General features: G+C 39.6%; 1 protein-coding gene across 1 annotated transcript in view; it reads right to left on the bottom strand.

Moving 5' to 3' along the window:
• The window catches only part of TM2D1 (TM2 domain containing 1), a 68,509-nt gene that overhangs the window by 17,380 nt on the left and 33,544 nt on the right, over positions 1 to 17,585 (bottom strand). The window contains exon 5 of the mRNA XM_033916836.1: positions 12,030 to 12,103. Within this exon, the coding sequence (XP_033772727.1) occupies positions 12,030 to 12,103 (74 nt within the window). The remainder of the gene's footprint in view (positions 1 to 12,029; positions 12,104 to 17,585) is intronic.

Below are 17,585 nucleotides of genomic sequence, written 5' to 3'. Positions count from 1 at the left end.
CATTTTCACAAGGTCGTGGTTCTGCGCGTAGCCCCTAACAATTCTTCATTTTCACAAGGTCGTGGTTCTGCGCGTAGCCCCTAACTATTCTTCATTTTCACAAGGTCGTGGTTCTGCGCGTAGCCCCTAACTATTCTTCATTTTCACAAGGTCGTGGTTCTGCGCGTAGCCCCTAACTATTCTTCATTTTCACAAGGTCGTGGTTCTGCGCGTAGCCCCTAACAATTCTTCATTTTCACAAGGTCGTGGTTCTGCGCGTAGCCCCTAACAATTCTTCATTTTCACAAGGTCGTGGTTCTGCGCGTAGCCCCTAACAATTCTTCATTTTCACAAGGTCGTGGTTCTGCGCGTAGCCCATAACAATTCTTCATTTTCACAAGGTCGTGGTTCTGCGCGTAGCCCATAACAATTCTTCATTTTCACAAGGTCGTGGTTCTGCGCGTAGCCCATAACTATTCTTCATTTTCACAAGGTCGTGGTTCTGCGCGTAGCCCATAACTATTCTTCATTTTCACAAGGTCGTGGTTCTGCGCGTAGCCCACAACTATTCTTCATTTTCACAAGGTCGTGGTTCTGCGCGTAGCCCATAACTATTCTTCATTTTCACAAGGTCGTGGTTCTGCGCGTAGCCCATAACTATTCTTCATTTTCACAAGGTCGTGGTTCTGCGCGTAGCCCATAACTATTCTTCATTTTCACAAGGTCGTGGTTCTGCGCGTAGCCCATAACTATTCTTCATTTTCACAAGGTCGTGGTTCTGCGCGTAGCCCATAACTATTCTTCATTTTCACAAGGTCGTGGTTCTGCGCGTAGCCCATAACTATTCTTCATTTTCACAAGGTCGTGGTTCTGCGCGTAGCCCATAACTATTCTTCATTTTCACAAGGTCGTGGTTCTGCGCGTAGCCCATAACAATTCTTCATTTTCACAAGGTCGTGGTTCTGCGCGTAGCCCATAACAATTCTTCATTTTCACAAGGTCGTGGTTCTGCGCGTAGCCCCTAACAATTCTTCATTTTCACAAGGTCGTGGTTCTGCGCGTAGCCCATAACAATTCTTCATTTTCACAAGGTCGTGGTTCTGCGCGTAGCCCATAACAATTCTTCATTTTCACAAGGTCGTGGTTCTGCGCGTAGCCCATAACTATTCTTCATTTTCACAAGGTCGTGGTTCTGCGCGTAGCCCATAACTATTCTTCATTTTCACAAGGTCGTGGTTCTGCGCGTAGCCCATAACTATTCTTCATTTTCACAAGGTCGTGGTTCTGCGCGTAGCCCATAACTATTCTTCATTTTCACAAGGTCGTGGTTCTGCGCGTAGCCCATAACTATTCTTCATTTTCACAAGGTCGTGGTTCTGCGCGTAGCCCATAACTATTCTTCATTTTCACAAGGTCGTGGTTCTGCGCGTAGCCCATAACTATTCTTCATTTTCACAAGGTCGTGGTTCTGCGCGTAGCCCATAACTATTCTTCATTTTCACAAGGTCGTGGTTCTGCGCGTAGCCCATAACTATTCTTCATTTTCACAAGGTCGTGGTTCTGCGCGTAGCCCATAACTATTCTTCATTTTCACAAGGTCGTGGTTCTGCGCGTAGCCCATAACTATTCTTCATTTTCACAAGGTCGTGGTTCTGCGCGTAGCCCATAACTATTCTTCATTTTCACAAGGTCGTGGTTCTGCGCGTAGCCCCTAACTATTCTTCATTTTCACAAGGTCGTGGTTCTGCGCGTAGCCCATAACTATTCTTCATTTTCACAAGGTCGTGGTTCTGCGCGTAGCCCATAACTATTCTTCATTTTCACAAGGTCGTGGTTCTGCGCGTAGCCCATAACTATTCTTCATTTTCACAAGGTCGTGGTTCTGCGCGTAGCCCATAACTATTCTTCATTTTCACAAGGTCGTGGTTCTGCGCGTAGCCCATAACAATTCTTCATTTTCACAAGGTCGTGGTTCTGCGCGTAGCCCATAACTATTCTTCATTTTCACAAGGTCGTGGTTCTGCGCGTAGCCCATAACTATTCTTCATTTTCACAAGGTCGTGGTTCTGCGCGTAGCCCATAACAATTCTTCATTTTCACAAGGTCGTGGTTCTGCGCGTAGCCCATAACAATTCTTCATTTTCACAAGGTCGTGGTTCTGCGCGTAGCCCATAACAATTCTTCATTTTCACAAGGTCGTGGTTCTGCGCGTAGCCCATAACAATTCTTCATTTTCACAAGGTCGTGGTTCTGCGCGTAGCCCATAACTATTCTTCATTTTCACAAGGTCGTGGTTCTGCGCGTAGCCCATAACTATTCTTCATTTTCACAAGGTCGTGGTTCTGCGCGTAGCCCATAACAATTCTTCATTTTCACAAGGTCGTGGTTCTGCGCGTAGCCCATAACAATTCTTCATTTTCACAAGGTCGTGGTTCTGCGCGTAGCCCATAACAATTCTTCATTTTCACAAGGTAGTGTTGTGGTGGGAAATACAACATTTTACATAAACTTCATTCAGGACATGATGCACTATATTTCATGAGAATCGGCCAAGTTCTGTGGAAGATACCACAAAAAACATTTTGAGTGGGATTTTTTCAGTTTACAGTGTATAATGGCAGAACAACAACTGGGGCCCTTTTTTATTTACTATGTTTAATGCATTTTTGGAAAGATTGAGTAGTTTCTATGAAAGAACATCAAAACATTTATAGCTGAAATCCATGTCTTTATGAAGAGTACTATGTGCAGCATATGGCAGAAATCATCTTGATTTATGGGGAAAAAATTGGCTTTGTTTTTCAAACTACTGTAATATCTTAAGCTTCACTTGTGAAAAATTACCCACATCTTTCAATCCTAAATATTGTGCCAGAGACCATTCTTTAAATGTCAGTGGTCTTGTAAAACTTAAATAGCATTTTCTTTTACCAACCGGATTGTTAGCATAAAACGGAAAATAACCAATTACTTATATACCATCCCTGTAGGACAAAGATTTTCTGTGGGGTATAACAGGTAGAGAATGACACCGGGACAAATTTGTCCCCGTCCCCACAGAACTCAATTTCCCTGTACCATCTCCATCCCATTCCTATAAGCTCTGCCTTAACTGCACAAGCCTTGAACACTTATGATGTTAAAGTGTTTGAAGCTTGTGCAGATGAGGACAGAGCTTAGGCGTTGGTGGAATGAGACATTATGACATCACAATCTGAGCTCTAGAATGTTGCTACTTAGGATTTTAAAGTGTTTGAGGCTTGTGCAGATGAGGACGGAGCTTAGGCATTGGTGGAATGAGGCATTATGACATCACAATCTGAGTTCTAGAATGTTGCTACTTACGATGTTAAAGTGTTTGAGGCTTGTGCAGATGAGGACGGAGCTTGCAGGAATGGGGCAGGGACAGGAAAAGAACTTGCTGGGATGGGATTGAAAAATGAGTTCCCAAAGGGATGGGGAAAAATTTGTCCCTGTGTCACTCTCTATAACAGGTAAGAACACTGTCTATAACTGCACTAACACAGATTTTTTTTTAACCATTTTATGAATCTGATCACTTGCATACATAAAATTGGCATTTCTGAAGATGACTGAACTTATACAGTGCCTTGCAAAGGTGTTCACTCTTGTTTATTTCACACTCACACACAGAGATCGGCACCAGATGGCTTTCTTCAGAGGAGGAAAACTGGTATCTACTGCAGACTTAATCTGGAGCAGTCTCCTTGAAGCACTCATTCAGGGTAGCAGCTGGAGCACGGGCAGTGAGACATAAGGACTGTAAGGAGGAGACCATCACATTGGAGGAGACAAGGCTTCCTGGGACTATCAACCTTATTAACTATCAAACTATCAACTATTTCTTTCTCTCCTCTCCTCTATCTTCCATAATACTTAATTCAATACATTCCTGTTAGAATGTTTTCTTTCTTATTTTTTCCTTTTTCTGAACTCTTCACTTCTTTGCTAATCTCTAGGCACTTTAGTTAGATTGTGAGCCTTCGGGACAGTGAGGGAATTTCAAAGTGCCTTTCTTGCTCATAATTTTTAATGTATATTTTCTGTAACCGCTTTGAACCTAACGGATGTAGCGGTATATAAGAAATAAATTACATTACATTACATTACTCTTCTGTCTAAAAAATGTAATTCAAAATGCATTAAGGTAGGAGTTTGTTTTGCTGATCAATATACTCTACACTTCCAATATGAAAGAACAATTATAGAAATATTCAAATCCAGAGTCTTGATTGCAAAGGTCTTCATCCCTTGACAATACTTGAGGAAAAATATATTTGGTCTTATCTGCTTGTTTTCTTTCTGTAAATTCAACCAGACCAGCCAGAATATGTGGTTATGCCCCTCAGCCAGCATACAGAGAGATAGATCTATAAAAACTCTGAGCATTGCCCTATAAGAGGTACCATGCAATATCAGTTCTCCAATAGTCCAGTAACGAAGCCAATGTCAACCATTAACACCCTCTCCCCAATAAAACCGCAGAAGAAGGAAATCCATACTCCTTAGCCACAAGTCAGTCCACAAGACACTTAGTAAAATGAATAATCTACTCTTAGTTCAATGGATAACTTCTATAGATAACCAGGTGAGATTATGGGCTAGTCTGTTTGGACTCAAGGAAAGAAAATAAGCAGGTAAACCCAAATTTTTGCCCCTTTTTTCATCTACCAGATCAGTTCAGAATACACATGATGTAGCAAAGCAATTCTTACAGCAGGCAAGATACAGAGGCTCCTACTGCCTGAACTCCGGTACCAAAGGCAACATGAACATCCAACCAATAGTGTTGGGAGATGTGGAATGAAGACCAAAAGTGGCTGCTTTACAATTTCAGTAGGGAAACCAACATAATTCTGTCCATCATGGCTCTGTGGTAGAGTATGCCCAGAAACTCTTAAGAGGCAAATGCCTCTTGAAAATATAAACTGAAATCACTGCCTCTCAATCACTGTACAATAGAAGCCTTGATAGCCGATTTTTCCTTCCTTGCAACACTGAACACTTTACACAGGCAACCAGACCTAGAAATATCATTTGATGTTTCTGAACTTCTGAAACAGGCATCTGTATAAGACTTTACTGTATAGGTGACATTTTGAGTGTTCATCAGCTACAAATCTCATCTTGTGTTGTCTGGAACCCTTTTTGTATTTTATGGAAGCTGGAATTTTATTTTTATATTATTAATGTTTGAGATGGCAGGTCAACCTCCTTCAATGAGTGTTAGCAGTAAATTTGAGAGACTTAAGATCATACTTCACATACCCTGGTTTAGGAGTAAGGTTCAGTATTATAGAATGTGCAAATTAAAAAACAAACAAACCCAAAAACCTCATTTGGAGACACTGCCCTTGCAACCTGACCTACAAATGTCATTCATGACCTTCACATACCGAAATAACACCCTCTGAACATCCAAGAAATGCATATTACAAAATTCATTGCCCTCCTTCTGTAAAAAAATAATGACTGGGAGAAGTCTGACTGACATGGAAGACCAAGACCACATTTAGCAGAAAGCATGAGGCTGTTCTAATGGAAACCCCAGCTTCCATAAAATGCAAAAAGGGTGCCAGACTAGAAAAGATAAGGCTTGTAGCTCCGACACTCTTTTTAATCTTCTAGAAATGCCATCTTTATAGTAAAGTCTTTTAAAGATGCCTTTTAAAAAAATCTTTATTGATTTTCAAACTGTGATAGTGCAATACAATTGATTGAACATAAAATACTGCATACAGTCATTTTCTCCCATCCTCATCTCAATTATTAATACAATACATATGATGTAATTACAATATTATAATTAAGTAATTTAACTCCTCAAAATACATTTCCCTCCCCCCACCCACCCACCCTGTGATTACAATATTATAATTAAGTAATTTAACTCCTCAAAATACATTTCCCTCCCCCCACCCACCCACCCTCTGGATGTGTAAGGAAATCTAATGAAAAAGAAAGATACATGACCCTTACTGCAACAAATGCAGTCAATGGATTCCACACTTTATTAAATGACTTACTAGTCCCCAGACACTCCGCAGTCATTCTTTCATATTTATATGTGGTACACACATTTACCCACCAAAAAGTGTAATGAATTCTTTGGAAGTTCAATTGTTGACAAACCCAATGCCTAGCAAATAACTTGAAACTCCATAGAGGTGTGATTGGATGAACTGGTAACAGCAAATGTTATGCTTCTGAGGAAATTCACATCTGGGTGCGAGTCTAAGCCCCTATCAAGCAACTTTTAAAACAAGCCATGCTGCTATCTGAATCTTCAAGGAAGCCAAAGTTACGCTTACCATTACTCACAAAGAGGCTCATTTTCAAACACTTAAAACAACTTTACTTTTATGTAGGTTTTAGCGGCAGTAATTGCTCCGACGCTCATAGGAATTCTATGAGCGTTGGAGCAGTTATCACTGCTGCCGGCGCTAAAACCCGCTCTACGGGTTAGTAAAAGAGGGGCTTAGACAAACAAAGTACCATAGGTACTGTGTGCGTCTAAGTACTTTGAAAATGAGCCTCCCAGTATCCATATTCTACTTAGGTGTTTGTCCTTATTAATAAAATGTTATTTTCGTAATTCTTTCTCTTTCATATGGTATGTTCTCTAGATTTTGTGAGTTAGAAGGAGTGCTCCACTTTGTATATTGGTTGCTTGTATGTATGCGGCCTCCTTGCTTGAATTTATTTTTGAAATATAAAAATTTAAATTAAAAAAAACCCCACTTTTATTTGTTGGTTATGTACGTTTAAGAATATCCTCTTTCTCTTCCTTGATGTGGACTCATATTGCTTTAGAATATTGTATGTATTATAATTGTTATATTTAATTAAATAAATAAATAAAAACTCAACTGTCTACTCACTGTTTGTTCAGTAATGGATATATAGTTCAGTCAGAAAAAATTGCCAAATATATGTTAACCATTAGCTACTGTTCAAAATTTAGAAGACATTCTCCCAAACTCTGGCGCCCAAAGCCCCTGTGCCCGTGAATGAAAAGATGAATACGCAGAATTATGCTGTGTATATTTTTGGCTGACAAGTTTGGACGTCTGTTTTATGTTTAAAATACTGCAAAAATTCATTCCAACAACCAGTGCTCAGAGTAGAGAGGAAAAAAAAATGTTGCCAATAGTCTTTCACAAGAAAAGTAAATGTCAAAAATATAACCAGAAGTATTATAATGGGGTGTGGGAGAAAAGGGGGGGGGGAGGGGAAGCATATACTGGCTTGTTTTCACAGTTTTTCTCTACATTGGGAAACTACAGTCTACATCCCACGGTGCCGGTGGGAAGTATTGTCTGGATCCCACGGTTTTTCTTTAGGTTGGCAAGCTATATAGGATGCCTCCCTGGGTATTTGGGGTTACTGGTTGTTTCCTGCTGTGCTTGGAGAGTGGCAGGCTGGCTCCAATAAGCTCCCTCAGGTTTCTTCTCTTGGCTGCTTAAACCTTAAGGTAGCACGTACTGCTGGACTCTTGTTTATTATGGACATCCTACACAGCAATCTCCACGTGACCAAGCACTATATACTATATGTTTATGAATTATTTTAAATTTTATTCCATTGTTTTTACCCCTATCTTTTTTATTTTATTAACTAAATTCTATTGTTTAACGCAGGGCTGCCCGAGTCCGGTCCTCGAGATCTACTGGCAGGCCAGGTTTTCAGGATATCCACAATGACTATGCATGAGAAAGATTTGCCTGCACTGCCTTCTTCGTATGCAAATCTCTCTCTCATGCATAGTCATTGTGGATATCCTGAAAACCTGGCCTGCCAGTAGATCTCGAGGACCGGACTCGGGCAACCCTGAAACAGTCCCTTCCCTATTCCTTTAATTCATTTAAGGCTCCTTTTACTAAACCGCATTAGCATTTTTAGTGCACATATTTTAGCGTGCGCTAAGCCCACGCTACGCAGCTAGAACTAACGCCAGCTCAATGCTGGCGTTAAGGTCTAGCGCAGGCGGCAATTTAGCACGCGCTATTCTGCGTGTTAAAGCCCTAACGCGGCTTAGTAAAAGGAGTCCTTAGATATAATTTGCATAGATGGTGCTCCTATCTGGAATTTGTATGAAATATTTGACATGCTTCTGTCCTCTCCTTCCTGCCCTCCATAGTCCTCCCTACCCTCTTCTAACCCCTTCCTCTGTAATATCGCCTAGACTAGAGCTTGTAAAGGTATGTGCGACGCACAAATGAAATAAATAAATACTAAAAAACTTCCAATAGCAGAATGGTTTCTAATTTTCATGACTATCTGTGACCATCCACACTAAAGATGGCACTATTTAAATCTGTTTCATTTATGGTTGGGAATCATATAACACAACTTTCCAATACTTTACCCAACCTCCAAAATATCCAGCGTTTCCCTCCGTAGAATTACAAATTGTTAAACATACTCTCATATATTTCAAATGTAACAAAATGTGGCCTCAGGTACACCTCCTCCACCCTTAGTAGTGTTCAATATTGGTGGGAATACCGGTGTTTTCATTCCTCATTGGCTCACATTCTTTTTTTGCAATTATTTAAGTAAATGTTTTAAAAACTTTTTAACTTTTTTATCCACCGTGCTCTTTTTAGAAGTTTCCTTGAGATTATTCTATTTCAAAATGTTCAAATAAGTTGTATACTTAGCTTATCATGCTGGGTTACATGATCCGACATGTTTCGCAACAATTTGCTTTATCAAGGATCCCCCAGAGCCATTGTGTCCACCATCTTACTCAAAGTTTTTCTCATCTTACTCAAAGTTTTTCTCATCTTACTCAAAGTTTTTGCATTTTACTCAAAGTTTTTCTCATCTTACTCAAAGTTTTTTGAGTAAGATGGTGGACACAATGGCTCTGGGGGATCCTTGATAAAGCAAATTGTTGCAAAACAATAACTTATAAAACTTATTTGAACATTTTTAAATAGAATAATCTCAAGGAAACTTCTAAAAAGAGCACGGTGGATAAAAAAGTTAAAAAGTTTTTAAAACATTTACTTAAATAATTGCAAAAAAAGAATGCGAGCCAATGAGGAATGAAAACACCGGTATTTCCACAAATATTGAACACTACTAAGGGTGGAGGTGATTGAGGCCAGCAGCGTGCCTGATTTTAAGGCCAAATGGGATCGGCAAATGGGATCTATTCACATGGCAAAGGTAGGGGAGGGACATTAGGGTGGGCAGACTAGATGGGCCGTGGCCCTTATCTGCCGTCTATTTCTATGTTTCTACCCGAGGCCACATTTTGTTACATTTGAAATATATGAGAGTATGTTTAACAATTTGCAATTCTACCGGATATTTTGGAGGTTGGGTAAAGTATTGGAGAGTGGTATCTGTGACCATCTGCATGCGATAGTACAACTCATAAAAAACAAACCATATGGTAACATTGCATATGCACTTCAGCTGCACCTACAATGCACTGTGAACGGAATCCCAACAATAAATACAAACCAATTTCTAGACCGCATTGCCAATAAGTTCTATGCGGTTTACAAAAGTTTAACTACAATTACATCAAGGAATAGAAAAAGAAGTTAAGGGCCCAAGAACTTTAAGAATAGAAGGAGGAGTGTGTGGCGCAGTGGTTGAAGCTACAGCCTCAGCACCCTGGGGTTGTGGGTTCAAACCCCGCGCTGCTCCTTGTGACCCTGGGCAAGTCGCTTAATCCTCCATAGCCCCAGGTATGTTAGATAAATTGTGAACCCACCGGGACAGATAGGGAAAATACTTGAGTACCTGATTGTAAAACCGCTTAGATAACCTTGATAGGCGGTATATAAAAAAAAAATCCTAATAATAATAGAAAAGTTATCTTAGTTCAATAGTTTTTATTGAATATTATAAGAAATTTACAGAAAGCAGTTCAAACACACAAAATCTGAATAAGACACAATGGTATAGAAAAAGTCCATATCTATAATCATTTACTTACAACCAGATTAATAAAAAGAATCTAGGGTATGTGTAACTGCTATTTAGAAGATATATGGAAGGCAGAAAAGCAGGGAGAGTGAAATAAGAGAGAGGGAAAGAAAGGGAGAAAAAGAAAAAGAGAGAGATAGATAGATAGAGAGGCAGAAGTGTCTACTGGTTAGAATGAACATATGAATCTAAGAATGACCAAGGTGATTTATTTTGCACCATGTTTGTGGAGAGTCGAGAAATCATGTTTTTCTCATATGCATAGAATAGTTATCAATTGTTTCCTAAACTGCAAGTATGACGTAGATAATATCAATTTAAAATCCTTATCCCAAAGTGCTGCCTGATATGAAAGTGTACGATCGTGGTACCTTTTAAATTTACAACCCCTCACCAATGGAAAAAACTAGAAGTGCTTTAGAACTTCGAAAACATACTGAAGTTGAAAACCAGAATGAATCAATTAAATAAGACAGAACTAAGCCTGCAGCTTGAAAATAATCTGTGCCTCTATTGGCAACCAATGCAATTCGCGAAAGAAGCATGTTATATGATCAAATTTCTTCAGACCATCTATGAGTCTCATTGCAGTGTTCTGAATTATACGCAGTCCAGCACAATTCTTCTTAATACCTGCCAAGTAAACAATATTACACTAGTCCAAATGACTTAGAACCAAGGATTGAACCAATGTCTTGAAAGCTGAAAAATCAAAAAAGGCTCTAAGAGTACGTAGTTTCCATAAAATATTGAAACCCTTGCGAACAACCATATAAACTTGGTTTCAAATAGGTAGATTTTGATCCAGAGTAATACCCAATATTTTTACAGTTGAATGAATCGGATAGTGCCTAGATTTCAAAGTAATAATATTATCCTCAATGTTCTGTCATGGTGAAACAAAAAAGATTTTTGTTTTCTCAGAATTAAGCTTTAATCTAAATTCTAGCATCCATCCCTCAATAAATACTTCCTCTACTATACGAGTTATTTTAGAGACTTATGAAATACATGGTAATATTAGTGATGTTGTCTGTATAGCTAAATAGCTTTAATCCTAAATTTGTTGATAGAGCATAGTAACATAGTAGATGACGGCAGATAAAAGAACTGTACGGTTCATCCAATCTGCACAACAAGATAAATTCATAGCATAAGGTACGTATTATGTGATACTACAAAGAAAAGCCTTGTTTTCAACTGGTTCTCAGAATCAAGACAGGTAAGGACATTCTCAAGGTCACTCTGTTAGTGGCAGAGGTCAGCTGAACTCTAAGATGGTATTGTAAGAACATACGAATAGCCTTACTAGTTCAGACCAAAGGTCCATCAAGCCCAGTAACCTTTTATCACGGTGGCCAATCCAGGTCACAAGTGCCTGGTCAAAACCCAAGTAGCAGCAATATTCCACGCTACCTATCCTGGGCAAACAATGGCTTCCCCCAAGTTTTTGTCAATAACAGACTATGGACTTTTCCTCCAGGAAACCTTCCTTAAAACCAGCAGTTCCTCCAGGAAACCTTTCTTTCTTAAAACCAGCAGTTCAATTAAGAACAGTTCCTTTTTTCTGAGATGGACTTTTTCAAGATTATTTTGGAAGTATGAGTACTATTCTGATTCCTAATTTTAACTATTAACCTGAATGCATTTAAATTCTATATCTCTATCTTGCATACTTCCACAAATTGGTCCTTCTCAATTAGTCTCTGGATCACGAATTCAAAAATAGCGTCTTTTAAGAGAATAAGAAAAGCTTTGTTAAATCAGACCAAGGTTCGTTCAGCCCCCCATCCTGTCTCCGACAATGATTTGTTTGGGTCACAAGTACCCAAAAAGATAAATATTTTTCACAACTCATTTGTAGGGAGGAGCAATAGCTCTCTTAAGTCAATAAGACCAATATTTTGTTTATGGACTTTTCCTTCTGGAACCTGGCCAAACCTCTCTTAAATCTCTAAAATAATGGCCGCATCTGATCAGACTCTACAGACCAAGAACCCTTCTGAATACCATTTTTTCTCTACAAAAATTTACAACAAAGTTAAGCAATCAAAAAATTGAAGGTTACTGTATCAGCTTACCTGCATGGAGATGAGAATGAAGTCAATAAGGCTGCCAATACCACAAAACCCTACTGTGCAGAACTTTAACAAGCCTAAAAAAAAAGAAGAAATTTACATAACTAAAGATGCCTAGGGGCCAACAATACCTTTAAAATATTTCAATTATGTTAGCAATAAATAGGAACGTATACATAGCCCAGAGGACAGTAATTATTGTGGTCTGAACCTAAAAACCTTATAACACTACAATAATTATTAGTCAAAAGTACCTACTCCCAAACAACTTACAAAATCTCAGAGGGTACCTGATGCAGTGGGTTATATAAAGCCACTTACTCAAGTGGGAGAAGTAGGATTTGAACCCTGGCATCTCTCCTCTAATCACATTCTTCCCTTCTCAACCTAAAATTAAGATCTCTCATGATGCAGCTCTTCAACCAAATTTATTTATTTTATGTACTTATATACCCACTTATAGGGCTCCTTTTACGAAGCCGCACTAGCGGTTTTAGTGCATGCACTGGCTTAGCACGCGCTGTAGTGCGCGCTAGCCAAAAATCTACCGCCTGCTCAAAAGCGTGCGTGGCAATTTAGCACGCGCTATTCCGCGCGTTAAGGCCCTAGCGCGGCTTTGTAAAAGAAGCCCATAGCCTAAATGGTTTACATTCAGGTACTCAAGCATTTTCTCTCTCTATCCCAGCAGGCTCGCAACCTATCTAATGTATCTGGGACAGTGGAGGATTAAGTGACTTGCCCAGGGTCACAAGGAGCAGCACAGGGTTTGAACCCAGAACCTCAAGGTGCCAAGGCTGTAGCTCTAATCACTGTCTCAGACAAATGTTTTAAAATCAATCTCTGAAATTCACCTAAGTCCAACAAGACAGTGATAATTTTTAAATAAACAATTCCATACATAAGAAAGGAATGGGGACAAACCTTCCCACTATGGCCTTTTTGCCATTTAAACCTCATGTGCTGGAGCTCAAAGGGGTGTTTTCCCTTCAATTTCCATGCAAATGTATAGTTAAAATGAATGATAGAACGTATGTATTTTTGGACCCAGATCATTTAAAGAATTTCCTAGTCAAAGCAACCTCCAGTTCCTATAGCTGTATCCACCCCTTCTGATTGTGATATTAATCCTGCGATATAAGAATGTCCGAAAAAGGAAAATTTCTGTTTTGAAATTAAGTTGTTTTCTAATCCTCCAAGATTTCTGTAATCTTGTCTCCTCTCTAATTATTTCTTTTTTCCTTAAATTGAGGTTAATATAGAGATATACTTATGATTTATTGCCTTAATTAATTGCTATCTGAGATTTTCAAGTGTTATCTATTTTCTTTATCAAGTGTAAACTTGTAATTATTGAAAACTGCATAAATTAAAAAAAAAAAACCCTTCCCACTATACTGCACTACAAAGCATCCTTTGAAGGAAAAGCAACTATTATGTAATTTGTGTGCTTATAAATATTTAGACTGAAGATTAGAAATACAAATAGTTGCATATAAAGGGCATTTTTCTTCCTTTATCTCCAGTACAGAATAGCCGAGACCCATTCAAAGTTTAGTGGCCATTTCATTTGCTAATCTGCAAAAATTAAACCTAGCAAACAAATCTCTCCCTCTGTAATGGGACGGCGGCCATTATTCAAACCTCCAACTCCAAAGCCTTTATTTTCTAGTGTCTGACTCATATTATATATATATATATCTCCTATATAATAAAACGCTAGCCACGCATGCGCACTCAGACCTGCGTGATCTGTAATCCCTGATCCGTGACCTGTAGGTCCGTGGCCAGAGTGCGTATGCGGCGGCTAGACAAAGCGGGAGAAACAGACTCGAGCGCTGTGGCCAACTCACGATGGGAGGATGCGCCGCAGCAAAGTGCTGCACAGTTACTGGAGGGGGAGAGACATATCGCTTCTGCACCGGTACAAACATCCCTCCAGCGTGGCAGTCGCTGCACATTAAACAGGCTGCTTCGTGACTTTCTCCTGCAGTTGAGTCCCTCTGCCGCGTCACTAATGATGTCATCAATGACGCGACAGAGATTCTAGCACCCGTTAATGTAACAGGCTTAATGACTAGTAGATAGATAGATAGATAGATAGAAAACTAAATTTATTAAATACAAAAACAGGATATTTCTTTAGTACAAAATTAGGACTAAGATCACAAAACATTTATATTTAGTTTGAGCACAGAACCTCAAGAAAAAAACACACAAAACAACTAAGGGCTCCTTTTACTAAGCTGCGCTAGCGTTTTTAGCGCGCGCTGAAATAGCATGCGCTAACCCCTGTGCTATGCGGAAAAACTAACGCCAGCTCAATGGAGGCGTTAGCATCTAGCACGCGCGGCACCGTAGCATGCGCTAAAACTGCTAGCATAGCTTAGTAAAAGGAAGCCCTAAGTATAAAATGATAAAATTCACCATATAAAGTTATTTTTTATTTTGAAGTTGGAGTCGGTACATTTTTACTAATTTGCTAATGACTTCACAGCCCTGGTTTAGATGTGGGACTTACAAGGACTGTAGTAATGATCAGCAAAGGGGAATCGCAGGAGTTTTCATCAATAAACTACCTTATGAACAAGGCATAAAAGTTTGAAAAACTTTACCCTGGTGAAGAGAAACTTGGAATCAAAACCCCAGATCTACTAATCTAATCTAAACCTTAGGTTTGTATACCGCATCATCTCTACATTCCTAAAGCTCGAGACGGTTAACAAGAGTTAGGGTAGAAAGGAACTCCAGTGGAGGGAAGAGGCAAAATGAAGAGAAAATTTAGAGGACTAGAATAACCAGAGAGGGAGGAGGAGTTACATTTTTGAGAATAACCAGGTTTTCAGATGTTTACGGAAGAGTTGGAGGGAGCTCAGATTCCTAAGAGGGGAGGTAAGGTTGTTCCAGAGCTGAGTGATTCTGAAAGGGAGGGAAGAACCTAGTTTTCTTACAAGTGAAACGCCTTTTAGAGAGGGAAAGGAAAGTTTCAGTTTTTGGGTGGATCTGGCAGAATTGGGGTTAGAGGAGTTCCAAGAAAGAGGAATGAAGGGAGGGAGAATACCGTGTAGGGTCTTGAAAGTGAGACAGGCACATTTGAAGTGGACTCTTGAGATACAAACAAGTGTGTAAATAAGTACGTCGACATACTCAGAAATCTTCTCTCGTCTGTATTACTGATATTATTAAGCACAGCTCAGCTCTTGACTATGTCCTGGTGGGTCTCAAATGCTCCCTCTCTTTCTTCTGAAGACTCACTCTTGCTTTCACCCTCTGGCCTTGTTAGTCAGAGAACTTTAAGGGGTGGAGCATATAAGCGGTCAGGGCTTAATTTGTGGAGGAATTGCCTAGAATGAAGGCGCACTACTTATTTTCAGACTTCAATGCAGCAGGGGATGAATTCTAGGTGAATGCCGTCTCCACCCCTTCTCCCTAAAAGTCAACAGTAAAAACCTAGGATGTTTGGCAACATTTTCCGCCATGGGATCCATACTACCATTTGTTTTGCAGATGGTACGAGCGGACTAGGACTCAGTTTGTCAAAATATTGAGGATGAGAAACAGCTTGAATTCTTGTCTATAAATTGGGGAGGGGGTAAGGTATGACAGGAGATGGGAGAGGATACAGAGTCCTGATCGAAAGGTATTGATGATACTCAAAAGTCAGGGGAGTACGACAGCTAGAGGCAGAGGTGGTGTATGAAAGAAAGACAGACCGTGCTGGCATGGGACAGAAGGGATGATAGAGAGAGTGTCTTTGCAATAGTGCCAGAGATGATAAAGGAGGATAGAAGCATGGATATAAAAGTGTGTGGGGGGGAGTGAGCACAAAGTACATATGTGATAGGAATGAAGTAGCTGCGTTAATATAAGCTTGAGGAAAATATTCCTCTCTTTTGGAAGAGGGGGGACGAGTCATGGAATGGAGTAAAGAGAGAGAGAAAAATGAAGACCATAGGGCCTACCCAGTCTGCGCATCCATTCCATCTACTATCCCTTAGAGATCCTATGTACTAGTCCCAGGCTTTCTTCAATTCAGATAGTTTTTGTCTCCACCACTTCCACTAGGACTGATCTGTGGAATTCAATATTAGTAGAGGTGGTCAATCTCCCGTCTAACGACATCACAACAGAAGTGAAGACTCACCATTAAACTAGTGCACCCTGTTTTAAAAAGGAGTTGGTTTAGTCTAAATGAGAGGTACAAAACTTAGAGAACAGATGTCTTAAAATAATCGAATATAGGCCTTTTATGAAAGTGCAGCCTAAAACATGGCAGGATTCAGACACAAGAAAAACTGCAGAAACTTTTTACTAGTTCACAGTGTTTTATTCCTTCTTCACCAAAAAGCAGAATTACTTCCAAGTTAGAAGAGGAGTTGGCAGATATTTGTCACTAAGGTAGAAACATCTTGTGCAATATTACAGTGAGACAATTTCTCACTACAGCTTGCTTTGGGACCAGAAATAGACAGAAGGGGGCCTCTCCCATATCACATCACACATTCAAGGGGAACCTGGGTTTTTGGATTAATCTTGTCATCACAGCACTATAATAGTACATCTGGGTATCATACTGTGTTGTTATATGCATTAAATATTTGTACATACTATCAGAAAGCTATGTTTTGGTGAGTATTAGTTCCAACTATGACAGTAAAAACTGAATTTTGAATTCGACTCCTATACAACCTCAGCTACCATGACCCCATTACTCCAGTGCTCTATGCAGCTCACTGGTTACCAGTCAAAAAGCGATGCATCTTCAAAGCCCTGGTCATGGCACACAAGAAATTCTACCAAAAAAACCCAGCCTACCTAGCATCCAAGCTACGCCTATACACCCCTAACCGACCCCTCTTCTCCAAAGCAGAACAAAGACTCAGCATTCTCGGCGGGAGATCCCTCCGAATGAGTACGGCATACAAAAGATCCTACAACCATTTCCTACCTCAGCTATGGAACTGACTACCCACACAGATCAGGTCGTTATACTCACTAATGATCTTCCGCAGAGCAGTAAAGAACTTCCTCTTCCGCCAATCGGGCCATTAAAAACTGCCTCCTCAATATACTTCTCCTAGTACTCTTCGCTATGACCAGTCTGGTCTCTAGAATAAGCTCTGTTATTGTCTACTGTAACCTATTTGTTGTTATGATTAGTCTGTTTTCAAACGATTGTGAATGTCAATTTGTAACCCGTTCTGAGCTTCTGGGAGAACGGGATAGAAATCGAAATAAATAAATAAAATCTTTGAACGGTGAATATTTTGGACAGATGGATTTTACACTGGAGTTTTTTGTAAGGTTTTTATAAGTGCACATATAATTATTCATACCAGAAGATAAATGATCATAATTATGCAGAGAGATCTGGACTGAAAAGACAATGCTCCAATAGTCCTTTGACCAATTTGTAATCTATAAAAATAATTTCCAAGTTTCTCTCACTAAACATTATTGGGTTGATAAGAGTTCCATTATTTATTTGAATTGCATAAAACAGATATTAGCTTTGTCCTGTTTTGATTTCATATTTGTGCTTGATTATGAATTTCTGCATAA

Source organism: Geotrypetes seraphini, chromosome 12, assembly GCF_902459505.1.
Source record: "Geotrypetes seraphini chromosome 12, aGeoSer1.1, whole genome shotgun sequence".
Classification (NCBI taxonomy): domain Eukaryota; kingdom Metazoa; phylum Chordata; class Amphibia; order Gymnophiona; family Dermophiidae; genus Geotrypetes; species Geotrypetes seraphini.
Note: the sequence above shows the minus strand (reverse complement) of the source record. Positions and strands in the feature narration are given on the sequence as shown.